Source organism: Adiantum capillus-veneris, chromosome 25 (assembly GCF_014529385.1).
Source record: "Adiantum capillus-veneris isolate H3 chromosome 25, ASM1452938v2, whole genome shotgun sequence".
NCBI lineage: Eukaryota > Viridiplantae > Streptophyta > Polypodiopsida > Polypodiales > Pteridaceae > Adiantum > Adiantum capillus-veneris.
The window spans coordinates 87,600,930-87,626,029 of NC_140955.1; the positions used below are offsets into that span (position 1 = coordinate 87,600,930).

General features: G+C 44.4%; 1 protein-coding gene across 1 annotated transcript in view; it reads left to right on the plus strand.

Annotated features, from left to right (window-relative positions):
• LOC147425226 (uncharacterized protein At4g15970-like) overlaps positions 1 to 22,518 on the plus strand; it is a 37,955-nt gene extending 15,437 nt beyond the window's left edge. Inside the window, exon 3 of the mRNA XM_086499446.1 lies at positions 21,636 to 22,518. Coding sequence (XP_086355572.1) covers positions 21,636 to 22,142 — 507 coding nt within the window. The 3' untranslated portion in view covers positions 22,143 to 22,518. The remainder of the gene's footprint in view (positions 1 to 21,635) is intronic.
• The last annotated feature ends 2,582 nt before the right edge of the window (positions 22,519 to 25,100 follow it).

Consider the following 25,100-nt stretch of genomic DNA (forward strand, 5'->3'; position numbering starts at 1 on the left):
CATCTCCTAAAATTTAGGGAACTGCTATTTTGGGCCGTGAAATGTGTTCGCGACATTACCTCCGGTATGACTAGGGGAACACTTTATAACTCTGCCGTGAAGTCAACTGACGCGTCGGTTGGGATATTTTTAAGCGGCGAACCCGAAACGGGAAAATGCTTGAAAATGCACCAAGTGTCACATTTTGGTGAACTTTCCTCTTGCAGAAAAATGGGCGCTGATTTTTATGCTGGGAGAGGCCTCATTTGCAACCTGTCACAGGTTAAGAGCTATGGAGTGCTTTCTTTCCCTCTCATGTACAGTGTGGTGCTAGGAGTGATGCCCTGCACACTACACACTGCTCTCTCTCTCCCCTACGTGCAGTTATGTGATGCCCCACAAGAGGGCTACTCATTTGACTGATGTACAGTTGTGTGGGTTCATGCTTTTGTGCTGAGGCAAGAGCCTCCTTGAGCAGGAACAGGGGTAGCTAACTGCTGCTCCAAAGCAGGCACTGGTGAGGGTCATAACCTCACCGTACAGGTGCAAAATCAGCGCTGTGTATGCGCTGTAAATTCACTGTTTTTCAGCCATACGGACGCCAGGATCATTGGGAATCGTGCCCCACTGGCAAAGGACAGTTAGGGGACTGTTTGGGGCTGAAAACAGGGCAAAAACCAGTAAATACAGCGTGCTGAATTTACTGTTTTTGGACAGGAATCAGAGGGTATACGACAGTGCAAGCGAGTTCCAGCAGGGGAATTGGTTTCGCGCAAGTTTTGGGGCTGTTATGCTGCCGAAATTTGGCCAAATCAAATGGTATCTAGGTGGATACACGTGAAGGATTCCCAGGACCTTACCTTGTAATTTACCCTCCTAAAGAATAAAGAAATACCGAAAGGGGCGCCAATTTTGGGGCTTACAGGTTGTCGGCGTCTGCTCGGAGCATTCTAGCTTCCGAGCTGTGTGTGTGATTAAGTGTTAATTCCCATAGCAGGTTCTCTTTGCAAAGTGCTCTGTGTGTGTGTATAAAGTAAAGAATTTCGGGTGAAAGCCAACGCCTACCGCCCTACGGGCCGGTTACAGATCCTCTTGTTTTAGCATGATTGATTTGAAAAGCGGATATCATCAGATCAGAATCGCGTCAGACAGCCTAGACAGCCTTTCGGATGAGCTTCGGTTTGTATGAATTTTTGGTGATGCCTTTTGGCCTTACCAATGCTCCAACGACTTTCAACCGAATGATGGATAGGATTTTCAAAGAGTATAGGTAATTTGTCGGCACTTTCTTTGATGACATTATAGTCTTCTCCAAGGATGAAGCAAAACATAGACACTATCTGCTACAGGTCTTTCAGGCTTTGCGAGATCACAAGTTAGTTATCAATGCTAAAAAGAGTGATTTTTTCTTGCCGGAGATACATTTTTTGGGACACATCATCTCAGTAGCAGGAGTACAGATGAACCCGTCCAAGATTGAGACTCTACGTGATTGGCCCGATTTGAAGAATGAAGTTAGAAGCTTCTTGGGCTTATGTTATTACTACTGGTGGTTCATTCGAAAGTTGTGTAGAGGTAGCTTCCCCTTTGCACATTCTGACACAAAAAGGAGTCCTTTTCTCGTGGGGACCCACAGAGGTGGCTGCCTTTCAAACATTGAAAGAGAAATTGACTAGTATGACTTTATGAATTGGAATTCCCAAAAATGAAAATGAAAATGATTGATTTGTACTTCACTCGTTTGAGTGCAGGAACTGACAGACGAAATGACTGCAGCATTTCGGTCTCATAAATCTCTATAGACATGATTGCAATAAGGAATAGTTAATCGGGCATCTGTAAGGTCCCGATTGGATCTAGATGCGATTACTAAATACGTTGCCGATTAATCATGGTTTGAGATTTGGAATGAATTTGTATGTGATTGGTCATGTGATGTGACCGTCGATTTGTACACGTGCTACATGTGTTGTGTCTAGTGTGTCGATACTAACAGTCAGTGTCTACTAAGACAGTTTATGGGTGTTTTCCAGGCGTAATCGAGGGCGATTGCAATTCTTTCAAGAGAGGGATATGTCCAAACTGGTGACGTGGCAGTGCTCCCAGATACACACAGCCCCTACTGACGTTAACTATGTCACGAGGACATGGCATTTGTTAACTATGTCACGAGGACGTGGCAACTGCTAACCTTAGTTGTTGGTTTCTTTCCAATGATTTTTGTTTTATTTTTGATACCCTCTTTTTGAAGTTGCAAATGGTCGGACATTGTATGGCCAATGTGAACGGTAGTTTCACCCGCAGACGGGAAGTGGGTCGGCACTGGAATTCGTATAATAAGAGGATGTCTAGGCTCAATTCAAGATCATGTAGGTCCCCCCGTCGCACTTAGCAAGTTGGCAAATACTAGGAAGTGAACTCAATAAAGGCATAAGTCAAGGTGGGATCACCAACAGAAAGTATCCGATAGTTGGGCCACATTGCACTTTTGGATGCGGTCCCAATGAGGATGGATGGTCAGATGACCAGTGGGAGCCCAACAGAAGCATCTCCTAAAAATCAGTGAACTGCTATTTTGGGCCGTGAAATGTGTTCGCGTCATACCTTCGGAATGACAAGGGGAACATTTTACAACTTTGCCTCGAAGTCAACTGGGCAACCAATCGGGAGATTTTTAGGCGGCAACCTCGAAACGGGAAATTGCTTGTAATTGTGCCAAGTTGCGCATTTTAGTGTACTTTCCTTATGCAATGAAGAGGTAGCGCTGAATATTAAGCTGGGAGGCCTCATTTTTCATACTGTCTCCCAAGGTTGCATCCGTACGTACGTAGTGTACGGATCCGTACGGTACAACCGTACGGTACGAATTTTTACGTACTGGTAGGTACTGTACGGCAAATTTTCACCTTTTTAAAAAATCGACTCCCTGGCGAAAAATCGACTCACAGGTAGGACAGCACTGAGAGTTAGTAGATAAGGGGGCACTTACCTTAGGGGTCTCAAGCATAAAAAATCAACGATTTCTCGTGAATCAGCCTTGCGTGCGTTTTGCAGACATCTGCGCAGTGCGTTTCAAATTTATCAGTTCAGAGCTCTCGAGTCTCAGCTTCTGCAGACTCCAGAGTTTGTGCCCACTCTCTCCAAGGTATTCCTCTTCCCTCTCTCATGTTCTCTCGCGTGACTCTGCGTTCTTCTCGCGAGACTCTCCGTTCTACCAAGTTCTCAGTGTTACGTACTGGTCCCGTACCTTAAAGGCCGATCCATACTGAAGTACGTACCTTACGTACTGATTACGTACCGTACACTACGTGCCTTTCCACCTTGCTGTCTCCACTCTATGTATCTGTACACTACATAGAGTGATGTGGTGCTAGGAGTGATGCCCTGCACACTACACATTGCTCTCTCTCCCCTACTTGCAGTTATGTGATGTCCCACAAGAGGGTTCTTCATTTGACTAATGTACAATTGTGTGGGTTCATGCGCGATTGCCGAGGCAAGAGCCTCTTGCACAGGTACTTGATTAGCTAGTTGCTAATCCCCCGCAGGTACAGGTGAATTCGGAGAGGTTTCATGTGAGAAATCTCGTCTGATTCAAAGGGCAAGTAGCCCTACTCGTGCGGGAGCTCAAGGACTTGCTACGGATGCGACTGGCTCGCGAAACGGAGCCCAAAACAGGGAATTACAGCCTGCTGTGTATTTTTGCAGGTTTAGGGTTTCGGCCCTAAACGGTCCCTAATACCCCCAGGAGGTCCGGGGACGCGAGGGGACTGTTGTAGAGGTGATCTGGCGCATTTTCGGAGCAGAAAACAGAGAATTCAGCGTGCTGCAGATTCTTGCCAGGTTTTGCAAAGTGTCCATATGCGTCGGGAAAGTCGTCTATTGCGTGGGAATACTGTCTGTGAAGCGTCCTAGTTCAGTTATGTTGCCAAAATCGGGCCAGAACAGGTGGATTTCAGCCTGGATTATGCGGAACATGTTACAAATGGGAGCACATAGCAGGATTTATCACTTATTACTGAAGCTAGAGGATATATATATATATATATATAGATAGATAGAGAGAGAGAGAGAGAGAGAGAGAGAGAGAGAGAGAGAGAGAGAGAGTACTGGGGACCAGAAGATGGGATGATCCCCCCCCGTAATAGTATCTTTATTACTGAGGAGAAGTCTATACAAGCACTTGAGCCGAACGTATTACCACGTTCGTTCTAGAATAAGACTTGATGGTTCCTGGAAGCTTCATCTTCCTATTCCTAGGGCAAAACCCTATTCCAAGGAACTTCCGTTCCTTATTCCAATCCTCAAGGAGTTCCTTGGAATAGGGTTTTGTGGGGGGGGGGGAGGGATCAGCCCATCTCCTGGTCCCCAGTACTGTGTCGATCTCCTCTCTCTCTCTCTCTCTCTCTCTCTCTCTCTCTCTCTCTCTCTATTTCTCTCTATATCCTCTGGCTTCAGTAATAATGATAAATGAAAGCACGAAGCAGAAGGTACCGGTAGGTGCGCGTCGCGTTGTAGTGCAACATTGGGGCAAGAAGCAGGAGGCGGAGTGCAGTAGAGAGGAAGCGCTAGAGATCGAAGCAAGGAGAGAGAGAGAGCTCACGTTTTTGGGGAAAACTCAATCAGTGAGTTTTTGGTTTTTCCACTTTTATTATAAGTGACTTTAAAAGAATGTGTCCAGGTTCAATGTGAGGTTCAATGTGAACTTGGACAAAGTATAAAAATGTACAAAACAGGGTTATTTAGGCCTTTAACCCAACAACCTCCCACTTAAAGGCATAAATGACGCCTTTAAGTTAACCAACTCCCACTAGCTGTATGCAATGCTCATGTTGAGCCTTAGCAAGACTCTTGGTGAGAACATCTGCAGGGTTATCCTGTGTATGGATCTTAGTCAAGGTGACTAGACCATCCTCCAATACCTATCGTATGAGGTGGTACCGCACATCTATGTGTGTGGTACGCGCATGAAACATTGCATTTTTGGCTAAATAGACAGCACTCTGGCTATCACAACCCAACACGGGTGTATGAGCAGGCATGCCAAGTTCTTTTGCAAGTCTGCCCAACCAAGTGGCCTCTTTTGAAGCCTTTGTGGCTGAAATGTATTCAGCCGCAGTAGTACTCAATGCCACATTTTCTGTAACCTAGAACACCAAGAGACTGTACCACCAGCAATGGCAAATACATATCCACTGGTAGATTTCCTTGGTATCCATGTCACTTGCCATGTCTGCATCACAATATCCCTGCAACTTCAAGTCACTTTTGCCACAACAAATACACTTTGAGTGTGTACCTTTCAAATATCTCAGAATCCATTTGACAGCTTTCCAATGCGCTTTCCTAGGATTCGACATGTATTGACTAACAACTCCCACTACATAAGCAATGTCGGGACGAGTGGCAACCATAGCATACATAAGAGAACCACAAGCTGATGCATAAGGGATTCTCTTCATTGCTTTCAATGCCACCTCATCCTTTGGGCAATCTGCTTTGCTAAGCTTAGTGTATGGTGGTAAAGGTACCCCAAGAGACTTAGCATTAACCATATTAAATCTGTCAAGTACTTTTGCAATGTACCTTTCTTGAGATAAAAACAACAATTTCAGCTTTCTATCTCTTTTAATACGCATGCCCAAAATATGCTCTGCATCACCCAAATCCTTCATAGCAAATGCTGAATTTAACTTACGTTTCAGAGCATCAAGACTAGTCTTATGTTTCCCGGCAAGCAGTATATCATCAACATAGAGAACAAGTATGATGGGACTACCATCTTCATCTCTTTTCATATACAAACAATGATCTGCATGGCTACGTTTAAAGCCTTGAGATAGCATAAAAGTGTCAAACTTCTTATACCACTGTCGTGATGATTGTTTCAAACCATACAGAGCCCTCTTCAGTTTGCATATAAGTTCCTCACATGTAGGAACTACAAAACCTTCAGGCTGTTTCATGTATACGTCCTCTTGAATGTCACCATGAAAAAATGCTGTTTTTACATCCATTTGATTCAATTCCAAATCAAGCACCGCAACGAGAACAAAAAGGACACATAAAGTTGTAAGCTTTATAACAGGAGAAAAGATTTCTTGAAAATCAATTCCTTCTTTCTGTGCATATCCTTTTGCAACCAATCTTGCCTTGTACTTGGGTTTTTCATCCACTATCTTAATCTTGTATACCCATTTGTTAGGAAGAGCTTTTCTCCCTTTAGGCAATGGCACAAGATCCCAAGTATCATTTGTATACAAGGATTTCATTTCCTCTTGCATCGTAAGCTCCCACTTACTGCTTGATTCACATAATTTGGCCTCTTTATATGTAAGAGGTTCACCCTCATCTGTCAACATTACATGATCCAAAGAGGGGTTAAATCTTTGCGGTTGCCTTCTCAAACGAGTTGACCTGCGTACCCAATGATCTACATTCTCAGGCAACGGTTCTACATCATAAGGCAACTCATTTTCAGCTCTATCATGCTGTTGAAAATCAATTTCAGCCAATTTAGGTGGCTATCCATCCTCATTAGGAGCATCAAAATCATGTCCTACCTCTTCTGGCTCAAGGTTAACCGGCTGATTATTAACTTCAGCTTGCGGTAATGCATCATGAGGCTCTTTTTCAACATCAATGGGTGGCACGTAAAGCTGAAATTTGATTGTTTCTTGTCAGCATCAGATTTTGTAGCATTCTTAAGCAATTTTGCCTCATTGAACACTACATCTTGGTTGCGTATTACCTTTCTAAACTGTGGTAACCACACTCTATAGCCCATTTCACCTTCTTCTCCATAACCTAAAAAGACTCCTTTAATGGACTTCATATCAAGCTTTGTTCTCAAGTCATTGCGTACATGAACAAAAGCTTCGCAGCCAAATACTCTCAAATGATCATAGAGGCAAGTTTGCCAGACCAAACCTCCTCTGGAATGTCATTTTTTAGCGAACCATTAGGAGAGCGATTGCAAATATGAACTGTAGTTTTCAATGCCTCCCTTCAAAACTCTTGGGAAAGATTAGCGGTGGACAAAATGCAACGCACTCTCTCACATGAAGTACGATTATACCTCTCAGCCACACCATTAGAAGACGGATTATAAGGGGCTGTCAACTCCCTTTTAATCCCATTTTCATCACAAAAACGTTGAAAATCAGCAGATACATACTCTCCTCCATTATCAGATCTGAGACATTTAAGCTTAGTACTCTTTTGCGTATTGACAAAAGCATGAAACTTCTTAGAAGCATTAAAAGTCTCACTCTTACTTTTCAACAAATGCACCCATCCTTTCCTAGTACAGTCATCACTGAATGTAACAAAAATACAATGCACCACCAAAAGACTTAACAGGCATAGTGCATACATCGGAGTGAATAAGATCAAGAGGATTAGCTTTGCGAGAGACACCAGAGTAATAAGAAGATTTCTTTGGCTTTCATAAAGACAATCGTTACAAAAATCCAAGTTTTTGCCTTTTACATCAACCCTCTTCAGAGAGAAAAGCACATCAATACCCTTTTGGCTCATATGGCCAAGTCTCTTATGCCACAATTCCATGTGTGAAGCAACTTCAGCAACAACAAGAAACTTGACAGGCAAAGCTTTGTATTGAAGATGGTACAAAGTACCTCTTTAGACCCTTTTGCAACAAGCATAGAGCCCTTAAGCAAACTTCCATGAACCCCCTGCAAAGATAGTAGTATAACCATGTGCATCTAACTGGCCAACAAATAGCAAAATTTTCTTAATGTCTGGTACAAACCTGACATCATTTAACACAAGCTCTTGACCATTGTTAAGAGCCAAACGCATAATACCCATTCCCTCAATATTGCAAGCAAAATTATCACCAAGGTACACCTTGCCATAATTGCCTGTAGCATATGTAGCAAAACACTCCAAAGACAGAGTCACATGTGATGAAGCACCAAAATCCACTATCCATGACTGGGATAGGCCATCATTAGCACTGAGCAATGCATCAATGACATCTTTCTTCGAGATAAGCATGTCTTCTGCATTAGCTATCACCAAATTTGAGGGGCATGAAGCCGCAACCAAGATTTCCTCAACGTCTGACAACTTCTCAATGACCACACTAGAGGATATGTTTGCATTCTCAGCATCCCTGGAGGAATCACCTGCTGATTTTTCCCCTTTCTTCTCATCTTTCTTCTTCTTATCTTGCCTTTCCTTCTTCCTTTCCTGCTCTTTCTTGAAATACCTTCAATCGGGTTTCTTGTGACCCTTTCTGTCACATTGATAACAAGTGACATCCTTATCCTTTGTCTTGCTCTTACTTCTATTTTGAGTCCTATTGCCCGCATCACGCTTTTGATTTCTACCTCTTGCATTGTAGGCAGAACTACCACCTTCCCCACTAGACTTACGTCTAATCTCATCATTGAGAATAGACCCTCTCGCACCGTCATACGTGAGGGTGGGACTGTTGCTCAAGGAGACAACCAAGGTTTCCCAAGTATCTGGCAATGTCATAAGCAAGAAAATAGCTTTTAGCTTATCATCGAATTGCTGAAGCCCACTGTCCTGCAACTGACTCAACACACTTGTAAAAGCACTCAAATGCTCAGAAGTTGACTTCGAGTCATCAAGCTGCATATTCACCAACTTTCGCATCAAATGCACCTGGTTTGCAGGCGTTGTGTTTTCATAATTGGACTTTAGCTTTTGCCATATTGCATAAGCAGAGTCCAAACGCTTGATGTTCGTCAAAATGTCATCATTGATAGCCATTTTGATGTAGGCCATAGCCTTCTTATTCAACCTGGCCCACTCTTCGTCAGACAAACCTAGCGGCTTATTCTCTTCCAGTGCATCTTCACAATCCTTTAAGAAAAGGATACCTTGCATGCGTTCTTGCCAGAGGTCGAAGCCTTGACCATCGAACCGTTTGATTTCCATCAAACTTTTAGTGTCAGATGCGGAAGAGAAAGAAGCCATTTCAATTTAACCACAAGTGTGTATACAAGAGAGATGCAATAGGCTGAAAATTTGCAAATAGGAGCAACCACAAGACTTTGCATACGATAGACCACAATTGCTTTACATGAAACTGTCCAAATCTGAAATTTCAGATGAAAAGTGCAATTTCAAGCACCTGTACTCAGCTTTTCACTAAATTTGTCGCGACAAACATCAATACGTGTGATCCCACAACTTTGGTACACCTGTGTATTGTTGTTTTGACCTGTTATAACCTTTAAATCACTTGTTTTGACCTAAAAACAACATGTTTTGGGCAGTTTTGGTAGTTTTGATGGCCTTTCCGACTCCGGAAGCAAGGGGCTTCGCGATGGAAGCGAAATTGATTGCGGGAGAGCAATTTTAACTCGCTGTCCAGCAGACTGCAGAGGGCTGTTTTGAAACCCTAGGGCTCTGATACCAGTTGAAAGCGCGAAGCAGAAGGTACTGGTAGGTGCGCGTCGCGATGTAGTGTAGGATTGGAGCAAGAAGCAGGAGGCGGAGTGCAGCAGAGAGGAAGCGCTAGAGATCGAAGCAAGAAGAGAGAGAGAGCTCATGTTTTTGGGGAAAACTCAATAAGTGAGTTTCGGGTTTTCCCACTTTTATTATAAGTGACTTTAAAAAAATGTGTCCAGGCTCACATTGAACCTGGACAAAGTATAAAAATGTACAAAACGGGGTTATTTAGGCCTTTAACCCAACAATAAGTCCTATTTATCCGAATGTATTTTATATTGCTATGCGCTCCCGTTTGTGACAGTGGTATCAGAGCATGGTCTCCTCTCTTTCTTTGTAAAGGAGGACGACTCTGGGAAGATACGAGAAGAGGCCATGACAAGCCAAGAGAGAAGTAAGCAGGCGGAACCCTAAGTCCTGCAAGGAAAAGCTCGCACAATTGGAAAAAAAAAAGTTGCTAACATTGGTCTTGCCTTGTTGAAAGGAGAGGGCAATGGGTTTCCGAGCAACGAGAAAGGAAGGCACCAGAAGAAAAATTCAGCCAAGAAGCCCTTTGTGAAAACGGCTCTTGAAGCGTCACAGGGGTCAGAAAAGGCCACCAAAGACAAGGATTCAGCCGGGACTTTTGGAGCGCAGGCAAAGAAACAGAAAAGGAACCCTTTTGTGCGCAAGTCGCTCGAGGAAAAGAAGGTCCTAATGGCTGAAAATAAATGCTTTATATGCGAGTAGCCTGGTCACTTTGCTACCAATTGTCCACAAAGGAAAAGACCGCTGACTCAGATGATAAAGAGGACCAAAAAGGCAAAAAGCCTAAACCCACGGAAGGTTTGGTGCTAGATATGGTGGGTGACAGGTCTAGTACAGATGCCAGTGAGTTATGCAGGGCATGGGGTAAAGTTAGGGATCAGACGGCACTCATGTTCTTTGATCCAGATGCCAAAGCAAACTTTATCTCACCAGAGCTAGCTATGAAGCTGGGCATCAGAGCTGAAGAAATGGGATACACAGCACAGGCAGGGTTGGCATGTCCTGGCCACTCAGAGTGTGTTACTCCTATCAATGGAAAGCCGCGTCTGCATATTCAGTCATATGTAGACATAGAAGAATTTTATATCATACCATTGGAAGGGTGCGAATCGCGATGCGCTACTTGGAATTCCCAGGATGTTCAGAGTGCATGGCGTGCTAGATGCTTCCGGCAAGACGATCCACCCTTCAGCATAGGGGCAAAACTCATAATTTGGATGTAAAGCTCAAAGGTTGTATCTGTTTTTGCTATCACTTTTGTAATAAAGAATCATCTTTCTGTGTACTTGAGTTTTGCATGTGATGTCTTAGATAATTGTCAGTCAAATTTATCTGTGTTAGATAAAGAAAGGTCAGCATTTTGCGAGAGTTTAGTGATTGCTTTTCTGATTCATTATCGTTGCAATTGTCGCCAGAGATACCTGAGGACCATCGGATAGATTTGGTGCCAGGGTGCAGCCCACCAAATAGACCTCCCTACAGGGTTAGTGCGGCGCAACAAAAAGAGATCATGGGCCAGGTTGAGGAGTTATTAGAGAAGGGGCTGATTCAGCCTAGTTCTTCACCTTTTTGCTCCCCAATGCTTTTAGTGCAGAAAAAAGATGGCTCATGGCGCATGTGTGTTGATTACCGTGCGTTGAATAAGAATACCATCAAGAAAAGGTTTCCTATTCCTAGAATTGATGATATTCTTGATTGTTTAGAGGGTGTTGCAATTTTCAGCAGGATAGACCTTAAGAGTGGGTACCATCAGATTCGTATAAGGCCAGAGGATGTGTACAAGACTGCGTTTAGAATGGCATTTGGTCTTTATGAGTTTCTAGTGATGCCGTTTGGGCTAACAAATGCTCCTGCTACGTTCAACAGAATGATGGACGAGATTTTCCGCTCGCATCAACAATTTGTAGGGACATTCTTTGATGACATGATAGTCTATTCGAAGAATGAAGAGGAGCATAGGCGTCACTTGACCATTGTGTTCAAAGAGCTGCGCAGTCCTCACAGGCTACTTGTCAATCCTAAGAAAAGTGAATTCTTCCTAGAAGAGATCCACTTTCTTGGCCACATAGTCTCAAAGGATGGTGTTAGGATGGATCCCGCAAAGGTCGAAACTATTAAGACATGGCCAGACTTGAAGACTGTGCACGATATCAAAAGCTTCTTGGGATTGTGTTCCTACTATAGAAGGTTTATCAGGAATTTTGCAGAGATGGCATCACCTCTTCACGCTTTGCAAAAGAAAGAGGTCACTTTCAAACGGACCCAAAAAGAGATTTCAGCTTTTAGTCCCTTAAAGAAAAAGTTGACTTCAGATCCAGTAATTGTTTTTCCAGATCTCAAGAAATCATTTGTGGTCCAGTGTGACGCATGTGGCAGTAGCATTGGAGCAGTGCTAATGCAAGATGGACGGGTAGTAGCTTATGAAAGCCGAATTTTGCAAGGGCTAGAGAAGACTATGCAAGTCTATGAGAAAGAGCTCTTGGCCGTGATTCATGCGCTTTCTAGCTGGAAGCACTACCTCTCAGGTGCTGATTTTGTTGTCCAAACAGATCATCAGACCTTGCGATACTTCTTGACACAGTCAAAGTTATCCAAAAAGCATATGCGATGGGCAAAACATTCTTTCTATGTTCCACTTCCAGATTATGCACGTGGAAGGCAAGAAGAATGTTGTAGCTGATGCGTTATCAAGGAAGCCACAAATTTCAGTTGTGCCAATTCCTTATCATCATGAATTGGATGACATGAAGGAACAATATGCTACTGATGAAGATTTTGCAAGGATCTTTGAACAGTTACAAGAGGGGCAACATCATGAGCACTACCTCCTCAGAGATGATTTTATGATGATGCATTGCAGACTTTGTGTCACTAGGCCATTGCGACATAAGGTCATGGAAGAGAGTCATGTCCCACCGTATGCAGGGCATCGTGGTATTGATGCGACAGTTAAAGCTGTAGAGACATTCTTCTATTGGCCTATCTTGAGGAGAGATGTGGATGCCTTTGTGCAAGCATGCGTGATTTGCCAAAAGGTCAAGTTTGACAGGCAAAAGGCACCAGGATTGTTACAACCACTGCCGATTTCGGATAAGCCATGGGAAAGCATTGCTATGGACTTTATCTTTGATCTTCCAAGAACGCCAACAGGGAATGATGGTATATGGACCATTATGTGCAGGTTCAGCAAGCAGACCCATTTTATCCCTGTCAGGAAGAAGATAAAATCTGATCAGATGGCACGCTTGTTCATGTACACTATGTTTAAGTACCATGGTATGTATGCCACAATCGATTGTCAGTGATCGTGATCCTTGCATGACCAGTTTGTTCTGGAGAGGATTGTTTGAGAACATGGGCACTACGCTCAAGTTCTCGTCTTCGTTTCAGCCACAAACTGATGGACAGTCAGAAGAGGCAAATTCTATTGTCTTAGATTTGCTGAAATACTATATGTCAGATAATAAGGGCAAGTGGGAACAGTATTTGCCTATGCTTGAATATGCGTACACTAATACAATGCATTCGTCGACTGGCAAAGCACCTTTTGAGATTGTTGAAGGCGGCAAAAAGGTTCCTTCCATTTTTCATACAAAGGACAAGATCTTTGAGGCAGATCGATATGTTGAGAACATGGATGTATAAGAAAATTAAAGTTGCCTTGGAGAAGACTCAAGCAAAGCAAAAAAAGGTTGTTTATCGTCACCGTCGTGAATTGCTGCTATCACCTGGTGATTGGGTTCTGTTAAGGTTCTAAAAGGCAAGGTTAAAGAAGATGAAGGGCAAGAAACTGCTGTTTCCTAAGCTCAGTATGTGTTACTATGGGCCTTTTCAAGTGCTTGATAAGATCAGCGATGTGGCTTACTGTGTGAAATTGCTTGATGCGTGGAAGATTCATAATGCGTTTCATGTCAGTCTTCTAAGACCATTCATGGGTGATGTGCCAGAATATATGCCAGATGAGGATCAGCAGAAGTTGAGGAACTTGATAAGATCCCTGTACCTGAGCAAATTTTGGCACATAAGGACAGAAAAGTTAAGAACAGGTTGCAAGACGCTATTTCGTGAAGTTCAAGAACTATCCGCCTATGGATGCAAAGTGGATGGAAGAGTATGAACTGTCGAGTCACCAAATGTATTGCAGCTTTACCTTGAATCCTTTGGGCTACAACCTAATTATGCCCCAACCCAACGTGTGCAAAGGAGGGCTAATGATAGGGCTAGCACATCAAATGTACATATGAATTCAGTTTAATAGATGGAAATGACAAAAGTATGAAGGTCTCATCAAGTCATTTGTATCTATGTGTTACGACCTTTCTTGTGGATACATGTGATGATAAAAGAGTGCTAACAGCACAAGATCATCAGTGGCGTGTATTTATAGTATGCAATCGAGGACGTTTGCGATTTCAAGAGGGGGGTATGTCACGAGGACGTGGCAGCGGTTAACTATGTCATGAGGACGTGGCAATTGCTAACCTTAGTTGTTGGTTTCTTTCCAATGATTTTTGTTTATTTTTGAGACTCTCTTTTTGAAGTTGCAAATGGTCGGACATTGTATGGCCAATGTGAACGGTAGTTTCACCCGCAGACGGGAAGTGGGTCGGCACTGAAATTCGTATAGTAAGAGGATGTCTAGGCTCAATGCAAGATCATGTAGGTCCCCCCATTGCACTTAGCAAGTTGGTGGATACTAAGAAGTGAACTTAATAAAGGCATAAAGTCAAGGTGGGATCACCAACAGAAAGTATCCGATAGTTGGGCCACATTGCACTTTTGGATGCGGTCCCAATGAGGATAGATGGTCAGATGACCAGTGGGAGCCCAGCGGAAGCATCTCCTAAAACTTAGGGAATTGCTATTTTGGGCCGTGAAATGTGTTCGCGTCATTACCTTCGGAATGACAAGGGGAACATTTTACGAGAGAGAGAGAGAGAGAGAGAGAGAGAGAGAGAGAGAGAGAGAGAGAGAGAGAGAGAGAGAGAGAGAGAGAGAGAGAGAGAGAGAGAGAGAGAGGACACAAACGCCAGAGATGGTGAAAAGGGCGCGATCAGTCCCCCCATGACTACCATGAGCAGAAGACGCAATACAATCAGATGTGTGTTTTTTGTGAATTGAGAGATGTGGAAGTGGGTACCCCCTTGGCCCCATAAATAGGCGTCCAAGGGGAGGTAGGGAAAGGCCTGATGAAAATCCCCACGACCCAACATAAAAATGATGTATGGAAATATATGAGGGCGCTCGGACAAAAGTGGGCGGCCGGCCCCAAACTCGGGCGATCGGACCATGAGAAACCTAGACTATGGGTGGCCAGCCCGGGACATACTAGCCGTACAAGTATGCCCTAGACCTGTGAAGCAGCAGAGTGGTGTAAGTCTAACATAGATGGGGATGGAGGAGGTTCGGGAAACCGTCCTCCTGGTGTAGGGACTTCTTCTTCTTCTCCAATTCCACTCTCATCACCTTCACGCAAAGTATCCATTCCGCTTTTGGTGATGACCATGCACCGAGTACTTGGGGTACTTGGGTGCTTGGGTGCTTGGGGTACTTGGGTACTTGGGGTTCTTGGTACTGCTTGCAATCTGCATTTAAGAAGGCTTTTCTCTTATCCAAGCTCAACTCCTTCATATGGGTGCACCCCTTGGTGGCCATGCGCTCACACCAAGGTTGCTTTTTCCCACCTCATGTCGATTGGCCTGCTGCTAAGTGCAAGTTTCGCTCTCAATGAGTGTCACGTGCACATCTAACCCTATGTGCATGTGGACAAGTTGTTCCTACCTCTAGGGTTTAGGTAGCCTAAAACGTGTTCTGGCGCCCACCCTTGTGGGCCTGTACGCAGGCCGTACATGACCAGGCACTTCAGAGTAGCTGCATATCCTCTGATTGCACAACCCATAGCATTAGCATCATGATCCAGTACCCAGCATGAGCATGTTCCACCGCATGGATCTAGTTTTCGACCGCGCATGGGAACCGCCCCTTATTGACACTTATTTGATTAATAAGCGACTTTATCCCATTATTATTTTCCAGAATCATGGGCTGAATTGAAGGCTGCTCGACTTAGCAATATGCATCTATATAAGCAGGCCAAGGGGCGCTAGAAGGAGCAAAGGAAGCAGAGGGAACACAAGGAGGTCAACAACCCGCGGCACCTCAGGCTTTCCAGCGTTTCTCCTCAGCAAGGACCAGTGTTTTGCATAAGCAACACCTGCGTTTTCAGCTATTAGACCAGCGTTTCCAGATCAGCCCTTCACCTCGCCGTGCCGCACCCCTTGCCGCTAGCAGATCCTCGCAGGTTTTCCACTAGCACCCAGATCAGCCTAGCGTTTTCATTTTCAGCACAAACCAGCCAGCGTTTTCTGTTTTCAGCCACCAACAGTCAGCGTTTTGCATTCGCAGCCCTTGCAGGCCTCGGTTGTAGCAGATCAGCCCTAGCGTCGCAGAAGTAGCAGATCCACAGGCTCGGATCTTGTCATTTTCAGATTTCAGCCTTGTCGTCGTCGACATCGTCATTGTCATTGTCGTCGTCGACATCGTCATTGTCATTGTCGTCGTCGTCAAGTACCACAGCATCTAGAAGCATTGTAACAGTTTTTGTGAAATCTAAAGCAAATACCTCTCTAGCTATAGAGAGGGGGCCCCTTGGAGGGGAGTTTGGGACCCCATCTGGTGTCGTCTCTTTTCTCTCTCTCTCTAGTACTCTCTTGCACTCACTCACAATTTGCATTCCACTCTTGTTGTTTTGGTCATTGCACATTCTATCATCAAGTCAAGGAAGGCTCTTCCTTCCTATCAGTAAAAGGAACCTTGAGCACCCACTGATCACTCATCCTGAGCCATACAACGATCATTCACTTCCGCTGCACATTACACTGATATCAAAGCTCTTTGGTAGTGTTCGGTACCATCACTCAAGGAAAGAAGCACAAGAATCACAATAATTTTTTTTGCTTGTTGTGATCTCACGTAACCCAAGACCACTTGGTCGTGTCGATCCCTAATCTGTGGTTTTGAAGAGTGGCAGGTCACCCAAGAAAGAAGGGCTTGTCCAACCTCCCCTCGTTTCTCTTTTCCACTCATTGAGAGAGGACCTTTGCACTCTAGTACTCTCTAGTACTCTCTTGCACTCTCACTCACAATTTGCATTCCACTCTTGTTGTTTTGGTCATTGCACATTCTATCATCAAGTCAAGGAAGGCTCTTCCTTCCTATCAGTAAAAGGAACCTTGAGCACCCACTGATCACTCATCCTGAGCCATACAACGATCATTCACTTCCGCTGCACATTACACTGATATCAAAGCTCTTTGGTAGTGTTCGGTACCATCACTCAAGGAAAGAAGCACAAGAATCACAATAATTTTTTTTGCTTGTTGTGATCTCACGTAACCCAAGACCACTTGGTCGTGTCGATCCCTAATCTGTGGTTTTGAAGAGTGGCAGGTCACCCAAGAAAGAAGGGCTTGTCCAACCTCCCCTCGTTTCTCTTTTCCACTCATTGAGAGAGGACCTTTGCAGACCAATTGACGTGAGGTGGGAAAAGCAACCTTGGTGTGAGCGCAAGGCTGCCAAGGGGTGCACCCGCAGGAAGGAGTTGAGCTTGGGTAAGAGAAAATCCTTCTTAAACACAGGTTGCAAGCCAAGAACCTCAGGAACTCAAGAACCTCAAGAACTCAAGTACCCAAGAACTCAGTGCATGGCCATCACCCGAAGCGGAATGGATACTTTGCGTGAAGGTGATGAGAGTGGAGTTGGAGAATACGAAGTTTCTACACCAGGAGGATTGTTCCCCGATCCTCCCCCATCCCCATCTATGCCACGGATTGCACCAAACCCTATGGAGGCTTTGGTCAAGTCGATGATGGAGATGATGCTACAACAAGAGGTGCAACGTGCGGCCATGGAAGAAAGAAGGGCAGCTATGAAGCGTGAGCGTGAGCACGCACGCCAGGCGGCCAAAGAACAAAGGGTAGCTATGGAGCTCGAGTGTGAGCAAGCACGCAAGGCTCAATGCATAACGGCCTAAGAGAAGCGAGCGGCTATGGAGTTAGAGCGAGAGGCGCAGAGAGACCAATGCATGCAGGAGTTGGTCCTGCATGTACTCTCCTTGAAGACCGAGCCACTCAAGGAGGTTGGCGAGTCATCAGGTAGCACAGGTAGAGGCGAAGATTCCAACAATCCAGTCACTGAGAAGTTAACGTTAGTAAGTATGATGGTAAGATGGATGCATCTGTGATTCATTCTTGGTTGCATCAATTTAATGCTTTGCGACTAACGATAGTGTCGAAGGCCTTGCGGAATTCCACAAAGCAGCAGTAGAGTCTCCTCTTTCGTGATTTCGCTCCGTCGATCAGGCAACAAAGCATGCAGATGTGGTCGATAGTCGAGAAAGTGTGTCGAAAGCGTGCCTGTCCTGGTGCGCGTATCCCTAATGCCTCTGCATATGTACTAAGCTCTGCCTCAAGAACTGCCCCATACAATTTGGCCAATGTGTGACGAATCGTGATAGTCCTGTGGTTCCTTGGATCCAGGGTGTCGCCATATTGTGGATAGGCACAATAGTGTGCATAGTCCACTCCTTTGGTAGTCCCTCAACCAAAGCGCGGTTGAAGAGACGTGCTATCAAGGGGGAGAGAGTGTCTATTGCATATATCAGGTGCTCACTCTGTAGTTTAGTGTGATCTGCTGAGCGATCATGCTGAAGGCATCGAATGGCCCTCTTCACCATACTAGATGTGAAGAAAGTCGAGGTGGTAGGTCGAGGATCAGATGGCTTTGGGATTAGTGCCAGATCTGGGGTCCTCCATGGGGGTGGTGGGGTGTGGCTTTCTCAGAATCCTCCATGTTGTGGCGCAATATGTACTCATGAGAAGGTGCTATAGCTCAAGCTCCTGCGCCTCCTCGGGGCCCTCCGTTTACGACATGTGATGGACTTAATCTGTCGCCGACCTCGCTCTCAGTGATCTCCTCCAAGGCTCGTCGAGCTTGTAGCTGTCTGTATAGATCTCTACACTCCCAGTCATGCCATCAGTTCTGGGGCATTGTCCCAGAGGGTGGGGGTCGGCCACTATGGGTAGTGTGTGGGATGCAGTTGAGGGCTGAAGTGTATAAAACTGCGGAGAGTTGGCTAGTGAGTGTAGGAGAGTGGTGTGTCTGGGTCGAGAGTGTAGATCCCCTCGTATACATGTGATGAGTAAACTCTGGCTAGCTCATGTGCGAAGTGTAAAGTGGTGTGTGGTGTGGATGTAGGTGGTGTGTGTGAGATGGGTGAGCCAGTGAAAGAGGGCGAGATGTGCGTGGTCAGCCTCAATAGATAATGGTGGGATGGTGAAGGATGTGAGCAGATGGGTTGCCTCTTTGAAGCTGATGATGTAATCCATTGTACTACCTCCACTGGCTACTGATAGCGGTATACAAGTCAAGCCACTGGTTGATGGCCGTTGCGCCATCCCGTTATAAGTAACGAGACGGTGCTGTGATCTCAGGCGAAGTAGGTGTCTCCCATATGGTGTGGGTGTGGTGGTATCTCTGGAGATCCTCTCTGCCCCTGTATCCTCCATGGTGGAGAGTAGCTCTGAGTTGTCAAAGTCGTAGGTATCACACTGTCTACTTTGTGTCGTGGTGTTGAAATCCCCTGAGGAAGACTTCACCCAGTCTAGAGTACTCCAAGATGTCCTCCCTGAGACATGCATGTGGTGAGTGTGTATCATCCTCCTTCTCTCCTCCGTGTGTATGAACCTCCTCTATCCCTCCTCCGCCTATCTGTGCAAACCTAGAGCCACTGGGTGCAAAGAAGCAATGGCAATGTAGAGAATGTGCTCCTCGGATAGCTCAATCCGTACCCACATGTAGCGTGCCTTTGGATCGCTGACTACTATCTGTATCCAGCTATAGAGTGATCGGCGATACAAGATTGCAACTCCATCGGATCCTCTAGAGGTGTTGTGCCATGTGCACTTCCTGTGTCATCAGGTGTGAACTTAGGGATTTCTTGAGTTTTTAGCCTTTCCTTTTTTATCACTGGTAGGTGAAGAGTTCAGTGCTCTAGGTGGTGTAGTGGGAGATTAATAAGAAGAGGTACTCTGGTTCTTACCATTGTTTATACCGTTTTCTTATTGTGTTGGTTCTGTGGGGTATTGGACTTGTTCTCATTAGGCTTACCTTTGTTGTGCTTCATTTCTTGCTTGAGAGCAATTCTAACGATGTCATTGTAGTCAATGGGTCGTAAGATTTTCACCGTCGTATTTGATGTACTTGTCCAAACCAAAAGGGAAAGTCTCCTTGCGATCCTCATCCGACTTGCGTAATTGAATACCTATTTGCAAAAGACGATTGGAAAAAGACATCATGGGAGCCCCATTTTGCTTGAGCTCTCTTTAATCCTCTTTCAATCGATCAAGGTACTACAGTGGCATAAAGGGATCCTTGAGTTTGATTTGGAAGTCGGCCCAACTATAAGATAGGGGTATGCCAGTCGTGGCACGCTCAAGGTGTGTGGTTATTTGTGCCTCTTGCCACGCTTGATACCAATTAATGACATCACCCGACATATACATGGCGGTTGCCAAAACCATAGGAGTTTTTTCCACCTTATGTCGATTGGCCTGCTACAATGTGCAAAGTCCGCAATGAGTGAAAAAGAGGAAGGAGGGGAGGTTGGACAAGCCCTTCTTTTTTGGGTTACTTGCCACTCTTCAAAAACACAAGTTAGAGAGATCAACACGCCGAAGTGGTCTTGGGTTATGTACAATCTCAAACCAGCAATTTTTTTTTCTATGGATCAATTGCTATTAAGATTGAGTGATGAAGATGTGAGCACGCCCAATGCGCAATGGACTAAGGGTGGGAGTGGTTGATGAGTCCAGGGCGGGGGGAGTGCAGATTCTTTGACAAGATAAATCTAAGAGAGGTTCTTTAGGGTGTGATGATACTGAACACTGCCAAATACCAATGTAATGTGCAGCGGAAGTGATTGATGGAGAATGCTCAAGATGAGTGCTTAGTGCGTATTCAAGGTTCCTTTTATTGAATGAGAGAGTTACTTCTTCTTCATGAGAGATGTGCAAAGACTAGAGAGAGAATGATATTGTGAGTGAAGGTTCTGTGGGTGATAGAGATAGAGAGAGAGAGAGAGAGAGAGAGAGAGAGAGAGAGAGAGAGAGAGAGAGAGAGAGAGAGAGAGAGAGGAGTAACACCAGATGGGGTCCCAAACCCCCCTCCAAGGGTCCCCCTCTGCATCGCTAGAGAGGTATTTGCTTTGGATTACACAAATGTTGATACAATGGTCCTAGATGTTGGGATGCTGATGGGATCTTGCTACTGATGCTTGGATCTGTGAGGCTAAGGGCTGAAAACTGAAAACGCTGGTGCTGATGGGGTGATATGATGCAAAAATGCTAGAGATGCTGAGGTATTGTGGGTACTGACTTATGCTTGAGAAGTGACCCCTAGGGTCACTTGTATATGGAATTAATGAAGCTACGGCCGGGCAATGCCAATAAAAACCCATGATTTCTTAAATGTCACTTATTAATGAGCTAATAAACTCACTTATACGTGCTTCACATGCAGATAAATACCTAGGCTGGTGGTACTAATGCAAATGTACGGGAACACTCCCCAGTGCCTACACCTAGCAGACATTGGCTGTGCTCATGTGCAATCAGAGGGTATGCAACTACTGTAAAGTGTCTAGGCATGCATGTCCTACATTCAGGCTCACAAGGGTGCCAAAACACTTCCCTAGGCTGTCCTAAACCCTAGAAATAGGAATTACAGCTTGTCCACATGCACATAGGGTTAGATTTGCACGTGACATCATCATCAGTTGTTGGCGTTGAACAGTTAGTCATTTTTGGCTTTCGTATACGCTTATTTTGGTTCTCCATATTTGTCGGGACCCGATATCTTCCTCAGCAGCTTCTCAGTATTTGTTGTTACTTGTTATGGGCCTACACTTGATGCCAGCTCCAACACACTTTGATATGGGGTTATTACCACTTAGTAGCATATGATTTGGCAAGAGGACTTTGAAGCTCAAGTGAATATTTCTTCCCTGCAATGGTGTCGATCGTTTGGTTTTAGTCTCTGCGTTGGCAGTTTGATTGCATCCTTGAATGTAATGTGTAGAAAGCAGCCCACGGTTAATACATTTACCAACCTTCTATTCGCAGGATGCAGATATAATGTGGTTTCGAGACCCATTTCCATACATCTCTCCAGATGCGGACGTTCAGATCGCTTGTGATCACTATCTTGGATACCCCAAATCCCTCAGAAATAGAGCCAATGGAGGCTTTTTATATGCGCGTGCAAATAAGAGGACCATTAACTTCTACAAGTACTGGTACATGGCTAAAGAGGTTTTCCCTGGAATGCATGATCAAGACGTCTTGAACAAGATAAAGCGGGATGATGCACTGTTGGAATTTGGCCTCCGACTGGAGTTCTTCGATACAAAGTACATATCAGGCTTTTGCCAATCGTCTCATGATTTTGAGAAGGTGGTTACTATGCATGCAAATTGCTGCTATGGGCTGCAGAGTAAGCTAGATGATTTGAGACAGATACTAGCTGATTGGAGAAAGTTCAGGTCCATGACGCCATCAAGAAAAAGATTCGAGAAGCTAATGTGGTCAGCTCCTAAAGCATGTCTCTCTAGTAGCAGTCTGGTCCATTGATGATGGGATATATGAAGAGCTCTTTTTCAAGGCTCACTGGCTGAGCATTGAAATAGCTGGGAATGCTTGTTGTGCTTGTGCCGATTCATAACGGTTTATGCTAAAAGCTATCCTGACTCACTTCTCATCTCGTCTCATGCTAAATAGCATGAGAAGAGATGAGAAAAAAGGGTAAATGAGAAGAGATGCATGTGAAGTGCTTCTACATGCTTTATGTGTGCACACTTAAATGTGAAGTATTGGTGTAGATTCTGCAGCAGTAAGAGTATGATGTCACGTTTCATCTATGGCATTGGGCATCAGAGTTGGCTCTGCAGTGTTGATCTCCTTACATTCGGTCGTTAATTTCTCTTCATCCAGCGTGCGCGGATGTATATATGGTGACTTTTGTTTGAAATCTCTTTGGTGTAATCATGGTACAAGAAGATTTGAGGCGCCTTGATCTTTAATGCGCAAGATTAAGGTGCCTCGCGTTTCCAGCAGGCTCTTGTTTGAAGTCGCTTCACGTAATGTGTGCACCATTGTTGTGAAATGCAACCAATGGGATGAGATCACAAGCTGGCTAGAATTCAGGACCTTTAATCTGTAAAATTCTTCCTAGAGCAGTGATTATTGTGAATTGCATTTTAGCTTTGCATTGAGTGATAGAAGCTTAGTACTTGGTTCTATGCCCTTATTGTTGGGCATTGATGACATTAGTGGGGCAGATTTTTTTTTTCCTGCCAATATAGAAAGCAATAAGGAGCTGAGTTCTTTTACTTGAAAAATCCGATCAGAAAGTCCAAATGGTGCCAATTCTGAGGGCAAGACATGACTGAAATGCATAGCTTAATTGTACTCCATTGTTATTGGACACTAATGGAGTTTTTTCTTTTGTACTTCTTCAGACGTCCATCATTAGTTCATGTGTAATGTCTTTGGATTTACACTTCTTATAATTTTGTGGATGGCTTTGTACAGTCAACTCTGTGTGTGTCTCATGATCTTTTTAAACAAATGGTTCTTCATGCATCAGTATTTGTTTATTGTCGGGTTCACGAGGACATTGATATCGCATGGTTCTAGTTTCCAATGTATGCAAGCTACCTTTCTCGACTATGGGCTGTTGTAAATGTATGATATTTTGACAAGAATTCAGCAAGCTAAACAAGTATGTGAATCTCTTTGGCAATGCTCAACAAAGGCTCTTTTAGAGAGCTTAAGAATTACTCTTACGGGCAAAGAAAATTAATATGCTCATAAATTGCGATAATGGATGGCCGGCTCTTGTTAATAGCATTCTTTGATAAAGGTGTTGGGGGTATGGGCATTGTAGCACCTCACACATGGGAAAACCCTTAAGTTTAGGAGTCATGTGAAATGTGTGAGCCGCTATAAAGGCAAGAAGCGTGTGCCAATAAGAAGCATGTATAGAAGACAAGGTTCATGTGACAAGTTTGTACAAAGCAACCTTTTGTATTCATATGTTATCTAATGCAATCATTCTCCTTTTTCAATATGAATCTCTTCTTCCTTTATCCACCTTAACCTTTTCAGATGGTGTCATTGGTGTAATGGTGATTAGCATCTCCTAATCACTCTCCTAGATCCTAATCATTCTCTCTTTTCTATGCTAGGTCTTGTGTGCCACACAATCGCTAAGTAAATCTCTTTTAGAATAAATCTCTCATTAGCTTTTGATTTTGGATCGTGAGCATGTTTATGGAACACTACTTGCATCAAAATGATTTGTTGCTAATTGAGAGAGTAATATATATAAGTTATTTCTATCACTCTTCTTTCTGTCTGGTTCTTTGTACTTGATTTTGTGAGTGCCTTTTTGTGTGTGAGAGAATACCCTTTGAATAGAAAAGAGACGTTGGAATTTTATTTTTGGGGAAGGCATTCGATTCAAGTAAAAGGCGTAAGTAAGATTGTCATCTTTTATCTTTTCTACAGCTTTTGCCATCCGGACTTGAAGAAGTCCATATGCAAAGGAGGCCCACTATACACAAAGCATCCAAGGAATGCAAGGCATGCTCGCTCTGAGGAATCCTTGCTAGCTTTTTGCACGAGCCATCTTGTCGTGTTGTCCCAAGGCATCGTCTGCCTTCACTCGGCTCCCAACCACATCTGCTTTCCTCACATGGAAACAAATAGCATCCACTTATTGTGCTCTATCTGCTACATCGAAAAAGGCCAGTTCACCTGGGAGGCGAGTTGCGAACATGTTGTCAACCAGCAACCGTGAGTTTTCTTGTTCACCGAGTTGTCGTTTTCTTGGGTTTTCCCTTGTTGCAGCCTCGCTCTACCCTTGCAGGCATGAGCACACCCACAACTTCTGCGCAACACGTGTGCAACACTTTACTGGATTTTCCTCATGAGAACACACAGGGTTCACAACTTGTTGCGCACAAATTGCAAACCAGCCCTCCACGGAAACTGGCTCCTAGCAGCTGGTTCATCAACCTCTTGTACTACTCAATTCTCAATCTTCTCATCAACGCTATGCAGCCCTCGACTTCTACAAACAGTTGCCCACTTGTGTTGCCAACCACGTTAGGTGCACCGCCGTTCGACAACTTCTAATCTCTGTAGGTCACTCTTGCTACACAAGCACTGCAAAACACTCAGCCCATCACAACCCCCTATTAATGTTCACAAGAAGTTTTGGACAAATTCTCACAATAATTCCCACATTGTGCCTTACCTCAACATCATGAGCTTCTGTGAGGGAGGCACCGCATACCTAGCTAGGTATGCGGTGCCTCTCGAGCAGAAGCTCATGATGTTATTCATTGTATGAAAAACATTGGAAAAGACTTCGTTTTCATACATGAGAAATTTCTAAATCTTCTTGTGGTTGCCTAAAGTTGGAACCTTCCCAAATGTCAGTGACCTGTCTTGCTTGGCATTGGATTTGCACACACATCCCTACTTAGGCCATGGTCACGCGAGGCTAGTTTTTGGTTATTTGAA